General features: G+C 37.3%; 1 protein-coding gene across 5 annotated transcripts in view; it reads left to right on the top strand.

Moving 5' to 3' along the window:
• The window catches only part of CCNB3 (cyclin B3), a 65,444-nt gene that overhangs the window by 9,494 nt on the left and 34,174 nt on the right, over positions 1-21,776 (top strand). For 3 of the 5 annotated variants that reach the window (XM_039874868.1, XM_039874869.1, XM_039874870.1), the window contains exons 2-7: positions 3,573-3,704; positions 5,948-6,034; positions 10,705-10,835; positions 13,204-15,541; positions 16,380-16,478; positions 17,691-17,783. In XM_039874868.1, the coding sequence (XP_039730802.1) occupies positions 3,609-3,704; positions 5,948-6,034; positions 10,705-10,835; positions 13,204-15,541; positions 16,380-16,478; positions 17,691-17,783 (2,844 nt within the window). In that variant the 5' untranslated portion in view covers positions 3,573-3,608. Of the gene's footprint in view, positions 1-2,694; positions 2,767-3,572; positions 3,705-5,947; positions 6,035-10,704; positions 10,836-13,203; positions 15,542-16,379; positions 16,479-17,690; positions 17,784-21,776 lie in introns of all 5 variants that reach the window. The other 2 variants (XM_039874871.1, XM_039874872.1) reach the window with 2 other exon arrangements.

Below are 21,776 nucleotides of genomic sequence, written 5' to 3' on the forward strand. Positions count from 1 at the left end.
CCTATTTGGTAAGGCCTAGCTTGGGGCCTGAGATTTTAAATTGCTAAAAGCTCTCACATGATGCTAATGTTGCTGGTCCATTTACCATGGTTTGAATAGCATGGAGGCACTGGTCACATTGCCTCATTTTATTAGGTGGGAAAATGAAGCCTAGAGAGAGAAGAAGGACTTATCCAGTGTCACCCAGCCAGCTAGGGGCAGGGTCAGAACTAGACCCTAGACATCCTTCCCAGCCCAGTGCTGTTTTATTGACACCATGCTGCTTTCCCTCCCCAATGTCTTGCTGTCTGTAACCTGTCTTTGTATATAAAACGAAGTTGCTACTGTTTCCTGTAGACTGTCTTGATCTACAGTTTTTGAGTCTGAAAACTGGGCTTCTAAATGAGCCAACTCGCCCCTGTGTGGGTTTTAGCACTGCTCTGGGGCATCCAATGGGGTCTTCAACATTTGTCAGTGCATATGTAAAGTGGAAAGGATTCTAATTTTCTTGTCCAAAGATTTTGGGCTTAGTGTTTTGTAGGTGGTAGAAGTCGAGAGTTCTACAGAGATTGTCCTTTTATGGAAGCATGTTTTTGGTAGTGTCAATCCCCTCCCCCTCCTAGTGGCAGGGAAATTAGTTACTTAAGTCAGTGTATGTGTCCCCCAAAGCCAGTGATTGTTGTTAAGGATAGTGAAGGTGGTATATGAGCATCATGTTTCAACATAAGAAATTTCCAAACTGTGAAGGATTCTTATAAGAGTTTATTTGAGCCAAACTGATGGCATATGCCATCAAATGTTCCAGAGAATAACAGTTTTGAAGCTTCTTTTATGCATTTGAAATTAAGGAGAATACATAAGGGAGATTGGAGAAAGAAAGGTGGGAATTGAATTACAGGATAGTTAGCAAGATTATGTGCTCTCTTGAGGGTTAATACCCCCTTCCAGGGGTATTACTTCTGCTATTTCAAAAGTGTGTTAACCTAGATATATAAGAACAATCGACAGGGCTGGCTTAAAACCTTTCACTAAAGAAGTTATAGCCCTGGGCATGACTACCCACCATAATCTGCCCAGTTAGGAATTTATGATCAGATCACCCTGTGAGGTTACTTTCCATAGAACCACCCCTTTTTTTTTTTCATCCACAATGTGAATGCCCTTATTTTCTCTGAGGTTTAATTAACCTGTGATATAATCAGCTGAAAGTTTTCTAGCCTTTTTTGATCCAGTCTGATTTTTACTTTCCCCTTGAAAGGTAAAGGTTTCAGAACATGAATCTTTGGTCATCCATAAAAAATATGTTAGGAGTGAATAATAATAGTGGAGTAAATTACACCCAATTTAGCTTTATTGCTACTTGGCTGAATTTTGAAGGATAAGATGGAAAATAGGTTTGGATTTGGAAAAAGAAGAGAAGGAGAAAAAGACCCACCATTTATTCTGAACACCTACCATGTTTAGGTTCTGATTTACAAATTTATATTTGGGCCACAGGATGCCTCTTCAAGTAAGTGATATAGCTTTTTTGCAAAAGAGGAAACTGAGGCTCAAAGATGATAATTCGGCTGATTTAGAAGCCCAATTCATTCTTTAAAAAAAGTCTGCTCAACCTCCTCACACTACCGCACTATGGCTTTTCACTTTAGACCATGGACTGTTTTGGAATGTTTTTGTGTGTGATCAGAGAAACTTTATGGTATTTTAGAAAGAGCCCTGGAAAGAGCTGATCTATGTTGCTTAATAGTTTGACCTGTGCAGTAAGTCTGTTAACTCATCTTGGACTATCAAATTGAAACAGTTTTGTCGTGAGGCCCAACTGAGATAATAAATGTGAAAGCACATACTTGTATTGGCTTTTCCTCACTGACAAAATGTTTAATACTTCTCTATCCAAAGAAAAACCCAAGCCAGCTTTTCGCCTTTGTTAAACCCAAGCCAGTTTTTCGCCTTCTCTTCAAGCTGTAGTCTTCTCCGCTTCTCTTTTTTACCAGCCTAGCCCCAGCCTAGTTTTAGACTCTGCACTCTAGACAAACTGGACATCCCTGAACCTGCTGTGCTCTGCTTTCTGGGCTCAATCTCTCTTTGCCTGGTAAGCCCCCACTCTGCTTGGGAATGTTTATGTCATATAAGTCCAGATGAAATCTAACCTCCTCTGTGAAGCCTTTCTCCACCCTCTGGCCCCCACAAGATTACTGAATTTTCATTATGTTTCTGTAGTACTTTGCATCTACCTTTTTAAAATCATTTGTCACATTTTTATGTTACTGTTAGAGCTGTACATGTGATTACTTCTAGGATAAGACACGATTTATTTGTGTTCGAATCTCCATTGCCTGAAGTATCTGGTAAATAGTGATACGTTTTTTGCATTGCTCTTAGAAGAAGCCCATTGTTTGTCAAATGCAGGTGAACTTGGAGTTGAATGTGGGTAGGGTTGGAAGGGCAGTTGTATCTGAGTGAGAAATGTCTCTTGTGTATCCAAAAAAAAATGATTCCTCCTAATAATGTATTTGCTTGTAAGACATATAAGTGTATCCTAACTACTGAGGACTCACAAGCTAAAAGAATCTTAAGAAATTTAGAATGAGATCCTGTACCAAAGGAAGGATTCTCCCAAAGGTTGTAATGACTGTTAAATTTTTATGTCCACTGATTTTCAATAAGTTAGTTCCTTCTGCTGTTATCTCATATTTTGAATTCTTTCCCTAACAGGTGTCTAGAAGTGGACTACAGTTTCTCTGACTGAATGATGCCTTCATATTCTCTCTGGCGTATTGTGTACACGTATGTGTGCAGTGCATTCTTGTATCTTCTCTGTAGCATCATTATAATCGCTGTGGCCAGGACCCCATACCTTTTAAAGAACATTACTCCTACCAACTAGCCTGCATACTATATGATCTGTCATATTCTTGATTAGTTTCTTTCTTGCTTTTTTTTTTTAATTTTTGTTATGGTGACATTGGCTAATGAAATCCATTAAGTTTCCGGTGTACAATTCAACAGTAAGGCATTATATATCACATTGCGTGTTCACTGCCCATAATTAGATTTCTTTCTGTCATCACATATTTGACCCCTTTTACCCCATCTACCTTGCCCCTGCTCCCTCCCCCCACACTCTGGTAACCACTAGTCTATTGTCCATGTCCATGAGTCTCTGTTTGTCCTGTTTGATTGTTGATTTTAGGTTTATATCCCACATATAAGTGTAAAACTCTCACGTAAATTGTTCCCAATTATCCTGGGCCTAAAGTAGGGGCTAAGCCATAGTTTCATTATCCACAGAAGTTGGCAGGCATTGTGCTGGGCTTTTAACATAGAGTATCTCATTTAATTTGAAAAGTGCTCTACAGAGGTAGGTATACTTATCTCCATTTTATAGATGTGGTAACTGGAGCCCAGGGGGTTTCAGTCACTTGCCCAAGATTAATTGCGGTAGAACCAAGATTTGAATCCAGATCTGCCTAACTCAAAGTCTCTTTTCTCCTAGGGATGCTGTAGAGAGAGTGGGTCTTTTCAAGAGTTTCCAGAGAATTCTGTGATGTTTCTGGTGAATGGTGTTTTAAAGAGTCCCTTTCTGATTGCAGCTCTGCCTCGGATAGACACTGCTGAATCTGTAAGAGATGTCACTGCCACTACCACCCCAAAGCTTCAAACAAGAGACTAAGAAATCTCAGTCTAGCAAAATTGTGTTCAATGATCATGACCAATCTGAAAAGGTTAGAGCAAGCTGTCTCCCAACAGCATCTCGAGTAGCCTCTTCCTGTGTTGGTTCTGTTCCTATCCCCACCCCTAAATCTCTGAGAATTTGTGTGGTTTAATTTGAGAAGGAGGGAAGGGGTGGGAACTCTTACAGTTGGACACCAGCAAATTAGAACTTGGAGGAGAAAGTGTGAACTTTTCTTTCCCATAAACATATGGCTGAAATGAAAACCACCCTCCACAATCTTCAAAAGCAAAAAGTACTCAGCTCTTGTTAATGATCACATCTGTACTCGTACTTTCTCTAAGATGCTCAAAGCACCTTGCCAGGAGGCTGCTTAATGCATCCTGGGGAGAGTATGAAGATTAGGTCAACAGATGTATTATCATGCTTTTAAAGCCATTTAATTTGAAGAACGGGTCCATTTTGACTCTGCTATTTTGACCTTTTGGATAGTTTGACATAGTCATTTTGATCCTGGGATGTACTATGTTCATTCATCATCATATGTATTTTAATTAGAATTTTATTAATACTAATGAATTGTCATTAAGAGAGTATTTCCTAGAACAAACATCATTAGGTCTATTTAATTTCGTTGATTGGCTTCCTCTCAGTACATTTTCTAATCATTTTCATTTTTGTTTTACTAAAATGATTTTCATGGAGGGACCAAATGTTTTTTTTCCTATATAAATTGGCAAGAAAGACCTGATACAGTGATCAGATTTTTGTCAATATCAAATATTCTGATTAGCGTTCTGTCATTATAGGTTTTCTTTTGTGGTAGTTATTTTTCAAAATCCAACTTTCTCGGGGGCACATTCTATAAATCTAAATTTTTTTTGAGTTCAGCTTCACCTGTGAATTTTATTTGGAGCTTATTATTTCTACCAGTATTAAGTAGAAATTAGATAACAGATTGACAGTTTATTTCTTAGCTAATTTGTGAGAAAATAATATTTTAGTTTTTGTTAATTATTTCCATGAGGATTATTTATCATGAACTATGTAAAAGGCTAATAGTTTACTTATTTTTTAGCTTAATTCAAAAACAGAAATAATTCTCAGCTCTTTTAGGATTACTCTACTGTGCTAGATTGGTCTGTTGTATTATGAATCCAATTCTCTAAATTTCTGATCATTTACTGTGTCATGTACTAACTGTTCATGGTGTATATGGAGAACAGAGCAAATAAATGGTCTGACTCCAATGTTTTGCTTCACATTATAACTCTTTGATATAGATAGGGCAGGGTTTATTTTCATTTTGTAGGGGAAATCTGAGACTTAAGAGACTTTCGCCAAATAAAAACTGTTAAGGAGTAAGAGAGACCTAAAATGTGGTTTACTCTAACCTTTACTCCCATAGAAGATCTTACTTATTTGGGAGTGAGGTAAGACATGCACAGATAAACAATACCCAGAAAGAAAGTTCCCCCTATTCCTCCAAAATATTCACCTCTCCTCCCTTCTGTCATCCCTCCTTTGAATACACTAAAATGTAGGGATTAATATGGATTACCAAACTCCTTTCTTAAAATACAAAAATTTCTCTTTGAATTTTAAAATCATATTGGAATATATACTTTTAAAATATGATTTCTGTTCATTTGTAGTTTATACAGACTTTTTAAAAAACATGTTCTCTTATTTGATCCCCAAATAAAGTAGATTATCATTCCAATATTACTGATAAGAAAATTGAGGCTGAGGTATTAAGTGACTTGTCCAAGGTCAACAACTGGTAAGGAGCTGATCTTGGACCAATATCTAGGTATGTGTGTTATTGTCCTTATTGGGAATGTCTTAAATCAACTACTTAACATAAGATACACTTAAATATTTGTTAAATTATTGAACTGATTTACTTGAGAGCATTCATATTAAAGGAATGACTGGGAGTGGCGGGTAGCAGTTGTGGTTGTTAATCTTGGATAGGATAACCGTAAGTATGAGAGAAGTAAAAGAGAACATTAGCTTCATGAAGCTATTTTGCTCATTCTGAGAGTTACACTGAAGTTCATCTTGTCTCCTGACAGCCTTGTCCCCACCATCAATGATTACCTCCTTTAGGGACTCTCTAAGCAGCACTGAGTGCTAAAATTTCCTTTTGTTGTAGTTTATTGGGGTTTATTAGATGCATCTGCAGTTACTTGGAAATTCTAGAGTTTCCCCCTGATCCCCAAAGATGACCCAAAGTCCCTGAAAAGACTGTTCACAATTGGATATACTAATTTACCTCTGTTACATTTTTAGAGAGGGGAGAATTACCAAGCAAAGATTACTCCATCTTCACCTCAGCGGCCACTCAAAAAAAGGTCAGCTCTGGAAGATCTCACCAATGTGAGTATGCTAGTCGAGTCCTCTGCTGTGGTATTGATTTAGACAACCTCTTCCTTGAAGGACCTTTCCAGTTTACCAGATTCTGACCCTCTCTGGAATATTGAGAGCTGATTTTGTTTGGAATCAATGACCCAGTTTCAGAAACTGCAGGGGCTGTTCTGCTGGCACATATCATCTATATTAGTGGAGTTCTCTAGAAGCAGCAGACAGAATGATTATCAGATATGAAATTGAAGATAAATATGAGAGCTATGGGATCTTGCATTTAGATAAAATCCAGAGGTGGGTCAGCTGGCTGCCTAGGCCTTGGAGGTAAGTACTTTGGTGGATTCATAATAGTCTAGGGCAGTGTTGATCATTTCAAGCACTATGGGCATTTTGGGCATCCCTGGCCCCAAGGCATTAAGTTCCAGTAGCATCCCAGTCATAGTGACAATCAGAAATGCCCCCTAACGTACAGAACCATTGAGCACCATAGTTCCATGATCTGGTCTTCAACTATAGAGATCTAGAAATTCGATTTTGTCTAGAATTCTTGAGTTCACTTCCTCCCTTTTGGTATTATTAAAGTACCAGCAAACACCAGAATTAATAGATAGAATGTTACTAATTGAATATAGAATTGGGCCAAAGGTAATCTTTAGTCTTAGAAAATAATAACTGATGCCTACTGAGTGCTTTCCATCTGCTAGGCACTATTCTAAGTACTTTTTCCTGTATCAATTCAGTCCTCATATAAGCCTATGAAGTAGATACTATAATTACCTCTACAAATTAGGACTTGCCCAATGTTGGTTTTGAAGTCTGTTTTATCTAGGATACAGAGGACCCTGGTGAACTATTCCTGTCTTCCATAATCGAGTGTCCTTCTGTGGCTACCAGAATACTTGTATCTACTAGATAATATTTTATCCCCTTGGGCAAGATTAGATAAGCAAAGTTCTCTACTTTGAATCTCTGCTCTTTAGATGCTATGTGACCACCTTTGTGCTAATACGGTCTCTTCCTCATGGAGATCACAACATATTTGATTAGGTTACAGCTTTCTGCAGAATTTCAGATTTATTATAGATTGATTGAAATAGACTCCTCCCACCATAGACCTGTAGGGTTAGGTTCATTTGCTGACTTATTTATCCATGGATTTAAAATAAGGTAGCCATGAAAATCAGGACCAGATGCAGCCCATCTTGATGTGGCTTCCCTTGGCTTGCAGAATACTTGATGGAAGTGTGGTGACACTGTGCAAAGCAAGGTTTCACAGCATGTGAAAAACTTTCTTACTATATCTCAGTCTCTTTTTTCATGAAGTTTGTATGGCCATTTATAAATAACAAACACAAATAAACTAAAAGGAAGTACATGCAGATATTAAGGACCCTCCTGATTCTCCAACTGAATTCAACGTCTGCTAGGCCACATCCTCATCCAGTGTAGGGATAGGATTAGCAAGGCATTCCTCAGCAGTATCTTTGCCTCTGCATAGCTTTTTAGAATCTCAGAAAGCCCATTTTTGTTTTGCATTCCAGTTCTGAAGATTCACTTTGGTCACCATGAATGGGTTTTGGTGCTTTCCGGAGAAAGTTCCGTCATTACAATGTACCTAAGCCATTCCTAGGATTGGGCATTTTCAGATGTCTGAGCTTATCTATTTCATGGTTTATGGCTCCTTTCTCTTTGAATTTTGGTAATTCCCTATATGATGATTTTCTTCTTCCTGTCGATAAATCTATGTCCCCATATCTATCTTCTCCTTAACATTTACCACAGTGAGGTTCTGGCCTGCCAAAAGAGTTGATCCATTTTAATGATTTAATCTGCTTTGAGTGTTTTTATTTCCTTCTCCTTTATCATTCCAGCATGGGAAAGACTTTTGAAATAGAAGAGCTGGTTGTGAGCCACTAGACAAGGAGATAAGGTCCATATTCATGTTTACCTAAGTGATTTTGTGTCAGTAGGATTTTAATCTCTATTTTCCTATTTCTTGGTGAAAGAATTATGGAGAAGTACAGATAAAAGTCCCCTTGAGCTTAGATCTGAAAATATTAGTGCTTTGAACCTTCATATATGGCAAGTACAGAGTTTCACCCTGGGGGTTTGGGTCTCCACTTCTCCCTTGCCAATAATGCACTTCTTTTCTAATTCTGAATCTCAATTGCACATATAGAGAGTTTGTAAAACTTTAGGTGAAGTTAAAATGAGAACTATGCCAAACTCTTTGAAGAACGGAGATGAGGGCTTAAGAAAGAATTCCCTATTGGATTGTAGTTGCTTATTATGATCTAATGATACAAAGGCATCACTTTTTTACATTTCATTGGGAAATAATTTCAAATTTACAAAAAGTTGCAAAAATAAAAAAGTAGTACAACGAACACACACATACTCTTTACCTAGAGTCATCTATTGTTAACATTTTATCCCATTTGCTTATATATACATCATTGCTCTTTACTCCTAAGTACTTCAGTGTATATTTCCTCAGAGAAATTGTCTTATGTAACCACAGTACAATTAACAACTTTATAAAATTACATTGATACAGTATTTTTATGTAATCTATCATCCATATTGCAAGTTTTTCAGTTGACTTTATAAGGTCAATGTTAAAAGCATTTTTCCCCTCCAGTAAATAATTCAGCCTAGGGTCATTTACTTGGCATGTCTCTAGCTTCTTTTGATCTGAAACATTTCCATAGCCTCTCTTTTTTTTTTTTTAAATGACATTACCCTTTTTGAAGAATACAGTCCCACCCAACACCTCCTTTTAAAAACAGGACATTCCTTATTTTGTGTTTGTCTGATGTTTCCCTGTGATTAGATTGATGTTATACATTCTTGGCTGGAATACTGTGTAGATGATGTTCTGTCCTTCTTAGGGTATCATATCTGGAGGCACACAATGTCCATCTATCCCTCATTGATAATGTTAATTTTGATCACTGTTAAGATGTTGTTTCATTTCTCCACTATATAATTATTACTTTTTTCCTCTTGCAGCTAATAAGCAGTCTGTGGGACATATTCTTAAGAATCTGCAAATAATCTGCTCTTCATCAAAATGTCCCCTAGATTTATCATCCATTGATGATTTTTGCCTAAACCATTCTTTATGTTGATTTTCCCAATTCTAGCACTTGCTCCCCATTTACCAATCTGATCTTGGCATTCTACTACAAGCATGAGGCTTCCCTTCTTCCCTGTTTATTTATTATTGGTATGGACTTATGAATTCCTATTTTTTTCAGTGGTTTTTTGTTCAATACTGTACTTAATTATTTTGGTTTTTAAACCATCCCAGATTTGGCCAGTAGGGTCCACTTCAATCTGACTGCTGTGACATACTCTCATAATTGTGACATATGCTCTTTGTGACATACTGTCATAATTTTTTGAGCAGTTTCTTTATAGCTTAGCAGGATGTTCCAGATTCATATTGTACCTGTTTTATTGCAGTCCTGGAAGGGTATCAGAGACCAAGATCTCATTGCTGGGCATGCTACTGCAGTGTCTGCTTTTTATGCCCTTTCAGCAGACAGAGCTAGGAAATATCTGCATGTATACGCGGATACACACATATATATACTTAACCATACATATACATATATCTATACACAGATACACATACATATACCTATATACGTAGATGTATATATACTTATACCTACTTAAAAATCATGAGTTCACACACCTCTCATTCCAATGAACAGGATTCTTTCATGTATTTCTTGATCCACATTTGTATGTTCCTTCTTCTATAATGAGAATCCTGGTTCCCAAGGACATCAACACATTTACTCAATACTGTAATACATCTAAAAGAATTTCAGGATTACTTCGTCCATACCATCATAATAAACAAACCTACTAAAAACAGTTCCAGATTTATTTGCAATATTCTCTGCCACCCCACAAACCCATCCTGATTGAAGGTATATATGTTGAGGGTATATAGTCTAACACTGTGTTTTCTTAGGTTAGTTGTTTCTTGTCTTGTATTTTTTTTTAGTGTGGTTATGGTATTTATTTGGAATATAATTAGGTTCAGTTTGTTTCTTTTTAAAGGTTTAACTTTTAAGTTTATTTTTACTGATATTATTCATAGTCCCATGATCTCTCCTACTGTTTAATAGAATTAGTCATGATTAGAGTTTGTGGTGGAGCTCCCCAGAGCATCATGTTAAATAAATATCCCTTCAATGAGATGGGATAGATGTATCACAGTTAGTGTTGTGTTAGAGGTCTACCCTGAAAAGCTTGCTGATCTTGGTATAACTAGACAGTAAAGCTAGTTATATGGCCTTTTTTTCCCTTTTGAAAATTTTATGGTGTCAAAGTGGAATGTGATGTTAGCAAAACATCCTTTTGTAAGTCTGCCAGTCAGTATGCCTGATGTGGAGATCAGAGCTATGTCCTATGTGTCTTAGAATCACCTAGGGCTGCTTTTTAACTAATATTTACCAGTCCTACTGTACCTCTAGCTTCTACTGTGATTAGTCCACACCAGCGCTATACTGGTTGTGAGATGTTTTGATTATTGTTCCTGGGAACACCCAAACAAGGTGTCCAGGGTGGGGCTATGGATCAGGACTTTCCTATAAAAGCCACCTATGGAGTGATTTGTGCTTCTCTCCGTTTCTTTGCTTCCTTCTCCCCCCTATTTTTTGCAGGCTTCTGAAAGTCAGCCTGCCCAGTTCAAGAAAGAAGCCAATAAGGAATTTGTTAAAGATGTTTCCAAGAAGATAAACAGGAACACAACTGCTCTTGGCTTGACTGAAAACAATGAGATGAATATAAAAAAGTGAGTAAGAGGGGTCACAGATGGCATTATTTTAGATGGTACAGGAGAGTGTGTGACATCATTTTGATCCCCTTTTGCCCCCATTGAGAACATGTTTAATGAGCCATGGTGGTGATTATTACATTAACCCTGGTTGCTGAGGTGGGCCCAGGTGTGGTTGTTAAAGTGTTATGGGGCATCTTCGCTCTCTCTTTCCTTGGTGCGTATGCATATTGAAAGAGCTGTTGCCATTGTACAATTTGCCAAAAGATCTTGCGCTCATCTTTTTTTATCTTTTAGTAATTCAGTCCCTGTTTGAGCTATCTGTACTTGGGAGTGTGGGGGCAACTTTTCAGAGGATTCTCAGCAGCTGGTTGATAGCTTGCCAGTCTGCATATCTATTAGAAGCTTTAGGGGAGGTTGTCTCCTGTTACTGGAGAGAGATTACTGTCTCCCTAGGCCAAAAACATGTGTTTTCCAGCTGTTACAGGGAACTGTTCATAGGTTCTGCAAGTAGATAAGAGTATTCTCATCTAAGATTGGAAAAAGGATTTATCTCTAGGAAAGCTTTTATTGGAAGAAGAATTAGAGTGGAGTGGGGCCTTTCTATATCTTCTCCTCATTCCAGTGAGAATTAGTTCTTTAGGGAAGAACAGAATAGGTTAGATAGATAGCTGTAGCAGGGGCCTAAGCATGGGTTTCTAAGGGTAAGGGAAAAACCTTGGGGAACTCCAGAAAATTAACACGCCAGGACACTTTGCTAAGTACTCAGCAGAAAGAGTTGGTGTCCTTTGAGGTACAAATGTTTTGGAGTTTGAAGAATCCAATGTATTTTTTCTTTTGCTGCTTATGCTTTTGGTGTCATATCTAAGAAAGCATTGCCAAATCCAAGGTTACCAAGATTTACTTTTAAGATTTTTCTTTTCAGAGTTTTAAAGTCTTAGTTCTTAACTTAGATTTTTGAGTTAATTTTTGTTGGTGGTTCATGTTAGGTGTCTAACTTTATTGTTTGCATATAGATATCCAGTTGTCCCAGCACCATTTCTTAGAAAGACTAATCTTTCTCCACTTAATTATTTTGGCACCCTTGTTGAAAAATCAGTTGACCATGAATATAAGTGTTTATTCTGAACTCTCAATTTTATTCCATTTGATCTACATATCTATCATTATGCCAGTACTGTGACTATCTTGATTATTGTTGCTCCGTAGAGGATTTTGAAATTGAGAAGTATGACTCTTCCAACTTCGTTCCTTTTTTTCAATATTGTTTTGGCTATCCTGGGTTCCTTGCAATTACATATAAATTTTAGAATCAGCTTGACCATTTATAATAAGCTAGCTAGCACTTCCTTTTTAATAAATATTTCATTGGTTGTTTTTATTATATTCATAGAGTTGTACAGCCATCACCACTATCTAATTTTAGGACTTTTCCAACATCGTCCAAAGAAACTTGTGCCCATTAGCAGCCCCTTCCCTTTCCCAGTCTCCCTTTCTACTTTTCCCTTCCCAGATCCCGCCCCTTTCCAGCTCCAGGCAACCATCAATCTACTTTCAGTTATGGCTTTATCTCTATGGATATGTCTATTCTGAATGTTTTGGATAAATGAAATCATGATATCTAGTCTTTTGGAGGCACTTACTCTTATTCAGACTGATGACTGTATTTGCCTTCAATTCTCTCTCTTCCTATTCTGATTTCTAGTCATCCAGTGATTTGGTCACACTAGGTTAGTCACTCTGATTGGACATGAAATCCTATTCAGAACAAAGCTTTGCATCTGACACACGTGAACAAATGTCTATTTTGGTGTTTTTATTATGCCCACTGGGAAAATATCTTGTGAAATAGCCTAGGATAAAAGAAATATGGTTAGATACCACCAATGTTAAGTACCAGTCCACCTTTCTCTTATAAGCCTTCATAAGCCTCTTATATGCGCCTCTCTTATAATCATCTCCCATAAGCCTTCAAACAATATTAATTTCAACCTGCACTTTACCAGCTGCCTGGTGCCGATAGACAAGGACAAATGAATGTAGCTAGTGAAGGAGACTGATATATAAGTAGATAACTCATGTAATGGTATTATAATGAAAGCTTTTATATACAAATAAATATAATAAATCATATATGAGAAAGTATAACATTGATTTCAGGGGAAATTTTTTAGGAAAGTGTAGGGACCTAGGCCATAGAAACTATACACTGTGCTACTTAGTTGACTCACTAGGTACCCATTGATTTTTACCTTCTAATCTGTCTTTTAGAATTGAAGTCCTTTCCCCTTCCATACCTTTAGTAAATATAGCAAAAAAATGAGGTGGTAGGTGAAGATTCTAGGAACTACATTTTTTTTTAACCCAGACATTGTTTCCTTTATAGGTATAAACTGGAACCCTTACCAGTAGCAATCTCTACCACCATGATATCAAACATTGTGGATAAACTCATTCTGGAGAACTCTACCACCTCCCAAACACTCACTACTGAGGAGGCATCTCTTTTCAAAAAGCCATTAGTTTTAAAAGAGCAACCCACTAATAGGGACATAATCCTCATCAAGAGGTCATTATCATTAAAGAAGCACACAAATCAGGGAGAGATGGCCCTATTGGAGAAGCCACTATCCTTACAGGAGGAGACTGACAGTGGTGATAAGTTTGTTGTAGAGCCAATGACTTTTGTGAAAAAGCATAAAACCGAAGAGGCAGCCATCACTGAGAGGGCATTTTCCTTAAACAAGATGTGTGCATATCAGGGGAAGCAGTCCTTCTGCGGGGAGGAGTTGGCCTTGCAGGACATTAATGTTGAAGAGGATTCCTTCTTTATGGAGCCCATGAATTTTACAAATAAGCCTAAAACTGAGGAGGCAACCTCCACCAAGAGGCTATTAACTTTAAAGAAGAAGTGTACCACTCAGGGGGAGATGTCCCATAAGAAGAAGCCACTAGTATTGCAGAAGACCACTTCTGGAGAGAAGTCACTCATTAAGGAACTACTGTCCTTTAAAGAGAAGCCTAGCACTGAGGAGTCCCTTTTCCAAGAGCCATCTCCGTTGCAAGAAAAGCATACCACTCAGGGGAAGGTATCCATCTTGAAGAATCCCTTGGCCTTGCAAAAGACTCCAACTGAGAAGGAGTCACTTTTAATGGAGCCTTTGGTTTTTAAGAAGAGTACCATTGAGCAGGCAACTGACACCAAGAAGCTAGTATCTTTAAAGAAGAAATGTACTACTCAAAGTAAGATGTCCTGCTTGAAGAAGCCATTAGTATTACAGACCATTTCTGAAGAGAAGGCACTCATTAAGAAAATATTGCCCTTTAAAAAGGAGCTTACCACTGAGGAGGAATCCCTCTTCAAGGAATCATCTGTGTTGCAAGAGAAGCACACCACTCAGAGGGAGGTGGCCTTCTTGAAGAAGTCATGGGCATTGCAAGAGAATAGTCACAGTAAAGATGAATTTTTTATGGAGCCATTTTCCTTTAGGAAGAAACATACCACAAATGAGGCAGTCTCTACCAAGGAGCCATTATCTTTAAAGAAAAAGTACGCCATTCAAATGATGATGCCCATCTGCCGAGAACTGGTAGACTTGCAGAATATGATTGGCAAGAATAAAGATTCCTTTTCAATGGAGCTGGTGTCATTTAGGGAGAAGTCTTTAACTGGGGAGGCAGTCCATGCTAAGACATCATTATCTTTAAAGAAGAAGCAAATCACTCAGGGGAAGATGTTAGTCTTAAAGAGGACTACCTCTGAAGATGAGTCACTCTTTAAGAAGCTGTTGCCCTTTGAGCAAAAGCCTACAACTGATGAGGAGTTCCTCTTCCAGGATCCATCTGTATTGAAAAGGAAGCACACCACTCCGCAGGAGTTATCCCTTGCAAAGAAATCATTAGCCTTTCAGGAAAAGACCACCATTGATGAGGAATCATATGTTAAGGAACAAATGGAGGAGAAGCCTACCACTGAGGGGGGATTCCTCTTTCAGGAGCCATTTTCATTGCATGTTAAACCTACCAACAAAGATAAGTTGCTTTTCTGGAAGTCCTTGAACTTGCAGAATGAAATTAATACTAAAGAGAAGTCCTTGAAGAAGCTGTTGACTTTGCAGGAGAAAAGCACCACTGAAAAGGAATCTCTTTTCAAGAAACCATTGGTTCTGAAGAAGAAACTCTCCACTGAGGCAACAACAAGCATAGAGAGCCAATCATCTTTAAAGCAGAAGCCTACTGTTCAAGGAGAGGTATTCTTCTTTAATGAGCAGTTGGCTTTGCAAAAAAACACCACCGATGAGAAGGAGTCCCTTATTAAGCAGCCACTGACCTTGCAGGAGAATCCCAACAGTGAGAAAGAGGCTCTCTTCAAGGAGCCATTAGCCTTTCAGGGGCAGTTTACCATCAGTGAGGCATTCCATTTCAAGGAGATATTCTCCCTGAATGAGAAACCAACCACTGGGCAGGAGTTGTCCTATGAGAAGCCGTTGGCCTTGCAAGAGGTCCTCACCCACAAGGAAGACACTTTTCTTAAAGATTTCTCGATCCTACAAGTTGAGAACAGCCCACATATGTTCAACACTACCACTGAATCCAGAACAGGCATGTCCAGCACTGCTACCATGTCCAGTGTGAGCAAGTTTAGTACCACAAGCAAGTCCAATGCTTGTGAGTTCATTTCCAATAGACCTTTCTCATCTTGGGACAAAAGATCACAGAATGAGGTATTCTACTCTTCTTAAATTAGATGAAGTGTTTTTTTGTTTTCCTGGATGTGGCTGCTAGCAAAGAGATTATTTTTCCCCAAACCAATTGAGTTGTATATAATAATTATAGTAAATCAAGTGGCCTTGTAGAATCTCTTGACTTCCTGAGTGGTATAGTGATTCACCCAAGCAATTAGAAAGTATTATTTCAGGAATACCCACAAGGGTTTGGAATACTGTGTGTGTGTGTATGTATGTATTTGGGCTTTGTAGTAGTGTTTACTTCTTTCAGGAAATTGCCTTTCTTAGTAATTGCAATCTGCATTACAGTGGGCTTCGGTCAAAGCTGGATAAAATTCACAGAGGCCTCTCCCAAGGAAGATGGTCTTCAAGTTGTAAATTGAAAGGATGAAGGGAAGCAGGAAGAGAAATACCACTCTTGTAGACAAAACAACCTGGGTAAAAGTGTAGAAGGAAGGAAAAGGCTACCAAGAAGATGAATTCAGTTGGGCCAGATCAAAGCAATGGGATAAAATAAGGAACCTAAGAAGACAGGTGACACAAACTGAAACAGTAAAATAATAGTGTCTTTGTTGGAGAGTCTTGTGCTTTCCTGTAAAAATGGTGCCTGATTCCTAGGGCAGAGCAGGCATGTACAAGGAAGACTAAGCATTTCTTGGTCACTTAGCAGTATGATTGCAGAGCTTGGGGGTGCTCTATTATGACCAAGGATATATGAGGCTTGAGGAAACTTGGCAGATGACAGTGGGAGGAAAGGAATTATCCTTTATGTGTATGTACTAAGCCTTCTTTGGAATGTTTCTCTTCCTAATATATTCTTCTGGTGATTTCCAAGCAGATAACCCCACTGGAATGGATTGACAACAACCACAGTAATCCACTTTTCAACTCAACATATGCCAAGGATATCTTCAGTTACATGAAGGAGAGAGAGGTGAGTAGGTGACTGGGAGCGGGCAGTGATTTCTAGTTCTCATTTTCTTATCACTTCATCCTTCAAATGCAAGTTGAAAGGGGAGAAACAACTGACATCTGCTGGTAGCTTACTGTGAGTTAAACATTATACTAAGGGATTTATAGACATTATCTTGTTCAAGTCTCCCAATAATCTCATGATAGCGGATATTATTATCTCCTTTTTATGGATGGGGGAAACTGCTCAGAGTCATACAACTAGTATGTGGTAGAGCTGGGATATGGACTAAAGTCTGATTATCTAGAAGACCATAAGCCTGTGCCTCTAATTGCTGAGGAGACAGTTTCAGACACAAAAATGGTCAAGTAGTCTCTGACTGGTTGCTCTGAAAGATGTTTTCCCTTTTTATGCAAGTTTTTGGCATCCTATGTAAAATCACATCATTTGTTTTAGCTCTCCACCCTGGTGAAATTTCCTTCCTCCTTTGAAATCTGCCAATCTCTTTTACTACTAATATTCATCGATTCCAAGTTTTTTTTTCCGTTTCTTTCAACAGAGCAGATGGGACCAAGATTATCCGCCAATTAGAATTTTAGCAGGCCATGCATAAGAGGGAGGATGAATATCTCGTATTTCTCTAGAGACATTTGATTAACTGATTCCAGAGCCCACATTTTTTTCTAATATACTTTAGAGGAAGTAAGAAAAAACTTTGCTATTACCAAAGGTGTGGGCCTTAGCTCAGCAGTATAGGTTTCACTTGGGTTTTTGTTAGGAATGCAGAAACCTAGCCCCACCCCAGTCCGTCTAAATTAGAATGTGAATTTTAAAGATCCTCAAGTGGTACATATGCATGCTAAAGTTTGAGAAGCACTGCTCTACATTGCATGGTATCGTGCTTTAGGTTGAATTGCCAAAAAGGGGCAGGACCTCTTTGGTATTCATCTATAGTTATAGGTGTGTTCTTATCGGTATTCTTCCTGGCTTCTCAGTATCCACCCTGACACTTGAATATCATGTGTGTTTCCCAAGGATAACTGAAACTTGGCTGGAAAAGGATATTTTATTCTGCCCCTATCAGATAACAGCTGAAAAAAAATTAGAACCATGAAGAATTATGTTGTTATGATTTATTTCTGATATATTAGATGCAAATATTTTTTTCTAAGTTACAATTTTGGAACTACAAGAAGAGTTAATTTATTAACATTTCTTTCTTATTTCCACCAGGAACATTTCATACTTGAAAAATACATGAACAGGCAGACTGATATCAGCAGTGACATGAGGGTCATTCTTGTGGACTGGTTGGTGGAGGTGCAGGTAAATCTGACAACTGCTATTCTCTTTATCAATTATTCATTCAGCATCACCAGGTGCTAAGCATGGTAAAATTTACTGGGTCTGCAGAGCTGAATAAGCCATGGATCCTGCCCTCAGGGAACTTAAGATCCAGGGGCGAGATAAGACATGTAGACAGATAAGTATAATACAAAGTAGAATACACTAAGTACTACAAGAATGTTATAAATAAGATACTGTAAGAACCCAGTGGAAGGAGAGATTATTTCTAGAAAAGGCAATGATGGTATGGTAGTTTAATCATTAAAAAAATCTTATAAAAGTATATTTAGTGATTTGGATAAAGGTCAGTGACAGTCTTTCAAGGTTGGGTGGGATGGGTAATAGAAAGGACAGGGTAGCACCAAACATGGCAGCTGTTCATCCAGGGTTAAATTTTGAGGGAATAGTGCTATGAATATTTAATTATCACTTTACACTAAGGAAGGATAGTCCAGAATAGTACCTGGCACATAGTAGGGTGTCAATAAATATTTGTTGAATGAATGAAATTGAATGAATTGCTATGGAATTTGCACAGGAATATAAGGCATAGTCTATACCAGTCAGAGTGTTACTATGCAATTGGGGAGAAAAGGTAATTTAGTTTAATATCGTTTAAGTGGTTCAGGCTCACTTTGGAATGACAGATCAAGTAAATGTGGTAGATTTGGACATCAACAAAACATGAAAATGTCTCTTATCTTATGGAAATGATAAAGAATAGTAAATTAGATAAGAGTAGTATTTGAGGAACTCTTAAATAAAATTGATACCAAAGATTATTGATCAATACCAAGCTAGAAGGAGATTTCTAGTGGACTGCTAGTGGACTCTGTTCTGATCAACAGTTTTATTAGTGATGTAGATGAAAACAGAGAATGTCTACTCATGAAATTCATGGGTAATTGGAATTGGGAGTAGAGATAGGGAATAAATGGCTAACAGAGATAAAGTGTCTCTACCAGCTGGAATGATAAACTGAATCCTTTTTTTTTAAATAAAGCTTTTGTTTTTATTGCACAAAAATTCACATTTATTATAGCAAGTAAGAAATTATGATTACCTATGATCCCACAACCACTGTTAATGTGTGTGTATATTACCCCCCCCACACACACACATTTAAACTGGTGGTTATCCACTAGAGATACATGTCTAGTGCACAGATCACAGAATCACAGATGCCCAAGTCAAATTCTAGACTTATCAAATCAGAATTGTGGGAGTGCGGCCGAGGCACACATATATTTATAAAGCTCTGCAGGTGAGTTTTATGAAAGGTATGCTGATGTATACCTTTTGATAGAGAATCATAATTGACTATTTTGGTATACAGTTCTATGAAATTTTAACATTCGTTGTGAAATAATGAATTTACAAGAAGTGGCAAAAATAGTATAGAGGTACTGTGTATCCATTACCTAGTTTCTCCCAATGATAACATTTTGTATAAATGTAATATAGTGTCATAATCAAGGTCCACAGACCTTATTTAAATTTCATCAGTTTTATATGTACTTATTTGAGTGTGTGTCTGTGTGTATTTAATCTATATAATTTTGTCACACATGTACATTTTGTCAGCACTACCATCGCCATGACAGTTAAGATACAGAACTGTTTCATCACTACAAGGATCTCTCACGTTACCCTTTTATAACCATAGCTATCTCCCTCCCCTCACCTTCCTGTCCCTGGAAATTCCTAATTTGTTCTCCAACTCTACAATTTTGTAATTTCATGAATGTTATATAAATGGAATTATACAGTATGTAATCTTTTTTAAATTTAAATTTTATTTTTTTTATTTTTCAGTTACAGTTGACATTAAGTATTATTTTATATTAGTTTCAGTTGTACAGCATAATGATTAGACATTTATATAATTTATGAAGTGATCCCCCTAATTAGTCTAGTACCCACCTGGCACTATGTATAGTTATTACAATATTATTGACTATATTCCCTATGCTGTATTTCACATCCCCGTGACTCTTTTGTAACTACCAATTTTCACTCCAAATCCCTTCTCCCTTTCACCCAACCCTGCAACACCCCTCCCATGGGGCTTTTATCACTCACTATAATTCCCTTATGATTCATCCAAGTTGTTGTGTGTATCAATGGTTTTTTTTCCTTTTGATTGCTGAGTAATATTCCATAGTATGGGTACACCATGGTTTGTTTAACCATTCACCCATTGGAGGACATTTGGGTTGTTTCCAGTTTTTGAGACTCTGAAAATAATTGCTATAAACATTCATGGAATGGTTTTTTTGTGAATATAAGTTTTTATTTCCAACATCGATGCCCAGGAGTGGGATTGCTGGGTCATATGATAAACATATGTTTAACTTAATGAGAAACTGTCATAGAGTGACTGTACCGTCTTACATTCTCACCTGAGAGTTCTAGTTGCTCTGCATCCTTGCTGGAACCTGGTATTATTAGTGTTGTTGTTTTTTTTTTTAAATTTTAGCCATCTAATAAGAGGAATCTCACCATAGTTCTAATTTACATTTCCTCAAAGTCTAATAATGAATATCATCTCTGTTATCCATATATCCTCTTTGGTGAAATGTCTGTCTTTTGCCCAATTTTAAATTGGGTAGTTTATTTTTTTTATGTCAAGTTATGAGAGTTCTTTATATATTCTGGATACAGATTCTTTGTTGGGTATGTGATTTACAAATATATCCTACCAGTCTGTAACGTTTTTATTCTCTTACCTATGTCTTTCACAGAGGAAAAGTTTTTAATTTTGATAAAGTCCAGTTTTTCAGTGTTTCTTTAAGGATTGTGCTATTAATGTCATGTCTAGGAATACTTGCCTAAAATTAGGTCATGAATATTTTCTCCTATATTTTATCTAAAAGTTTTATAGTTTTAACGTTATAATTCATTTTGAGTTTTGTATAGGGTGTGAAGATTTTAAGGTCAAAGTTCATTTTTTATTTTTTTGTGTATGGATGTCCAATTGTTCTAACATCATTTGGGAAAAATATACTTTCTCCACTAAATTTCTTTTGCGTCTTTGCCCAGAAATCAATTGGCCTTATTTCTATACTTATTTTTATACTCTATTTCACTGATCTCTGTGCCTATCCTTTTGCCAATATCATACTGTCTCATTTCTGTAGCTTTATAGTGTCTTAAAATTCAGTGGCATGATTCTTTCAACTTTTTTTTTTCAAGATTAGTTTAGGTATTCTAATTATTTTGCCTTTGTATATAAATTTTTGAATCAGTTTGTATATATATATATAAGAAAACAACCTGCTGAGAGTTTGATTGGAATTGAGTTACATTTTGTGCAGAAAAGAGTTAACATAATGGGCCTAATAGTGCTCTCTTTAGAAAGATCTGTTTGCAAAGTTGGGCCTTGGCTGGTATGTGGGAACTTGACTGATAAACAGTTCTTTACACTACTATAAAACCCTCCCTTAATGATAACTGTGCCTAAACTCTTTGTGCAAACAATATATTTTATTCTGAACACCTGCTTTCCTTCTGGGAGCCTGAAATTTTGGTACATACTAAGCAGAGAACGTTTTCATGTCCAGCTCAATAAAATCTCAGGCACCAAGTCATTAATGAGCTCCCTTGGTAGAAAATACACACATTGTCACTTCTCATTGCTGGGGGAATTAAGTGCATTCTGAGTGACTCTACTGGGACAGGATTCTTGGAAGCTTGCTTCTGGTTTTCACCAAACTTTGCCCATGCTTCTTTTCCCTTTGCTGATTTTGCTTTGTATATTTTGCTATAATAAATCATAGCCATGCATATGACTATATGCTGGGTCCTGTGAGTCCTCCTAAGAATGTGGTCTTGGAACCCCCAACACATATCTATAGGTGGAGTTATATAGAACTGACATATTTTCTATGTTGAGTCTTCCAACCTATGAACATTATGTTTTTCATTTATTTAGGTTTATTTTTATTTTTTCATCATGCAGATCCTGTACAT

Source organism: Pteropus medius, unplaced genomic scaffold (assembly GCF_902729225.1).
Source record: "Pteropus medius unplaced genomic scaffold, Ma_sr-lr_union100, whole genome shotgun sequence".
NCBI classification, from domain to species: Eukaryota; Metazoa; Chordata; class Mammalia; order Chiroptera; family Pteropodidae; genus Pteropus; species Pteropus medius.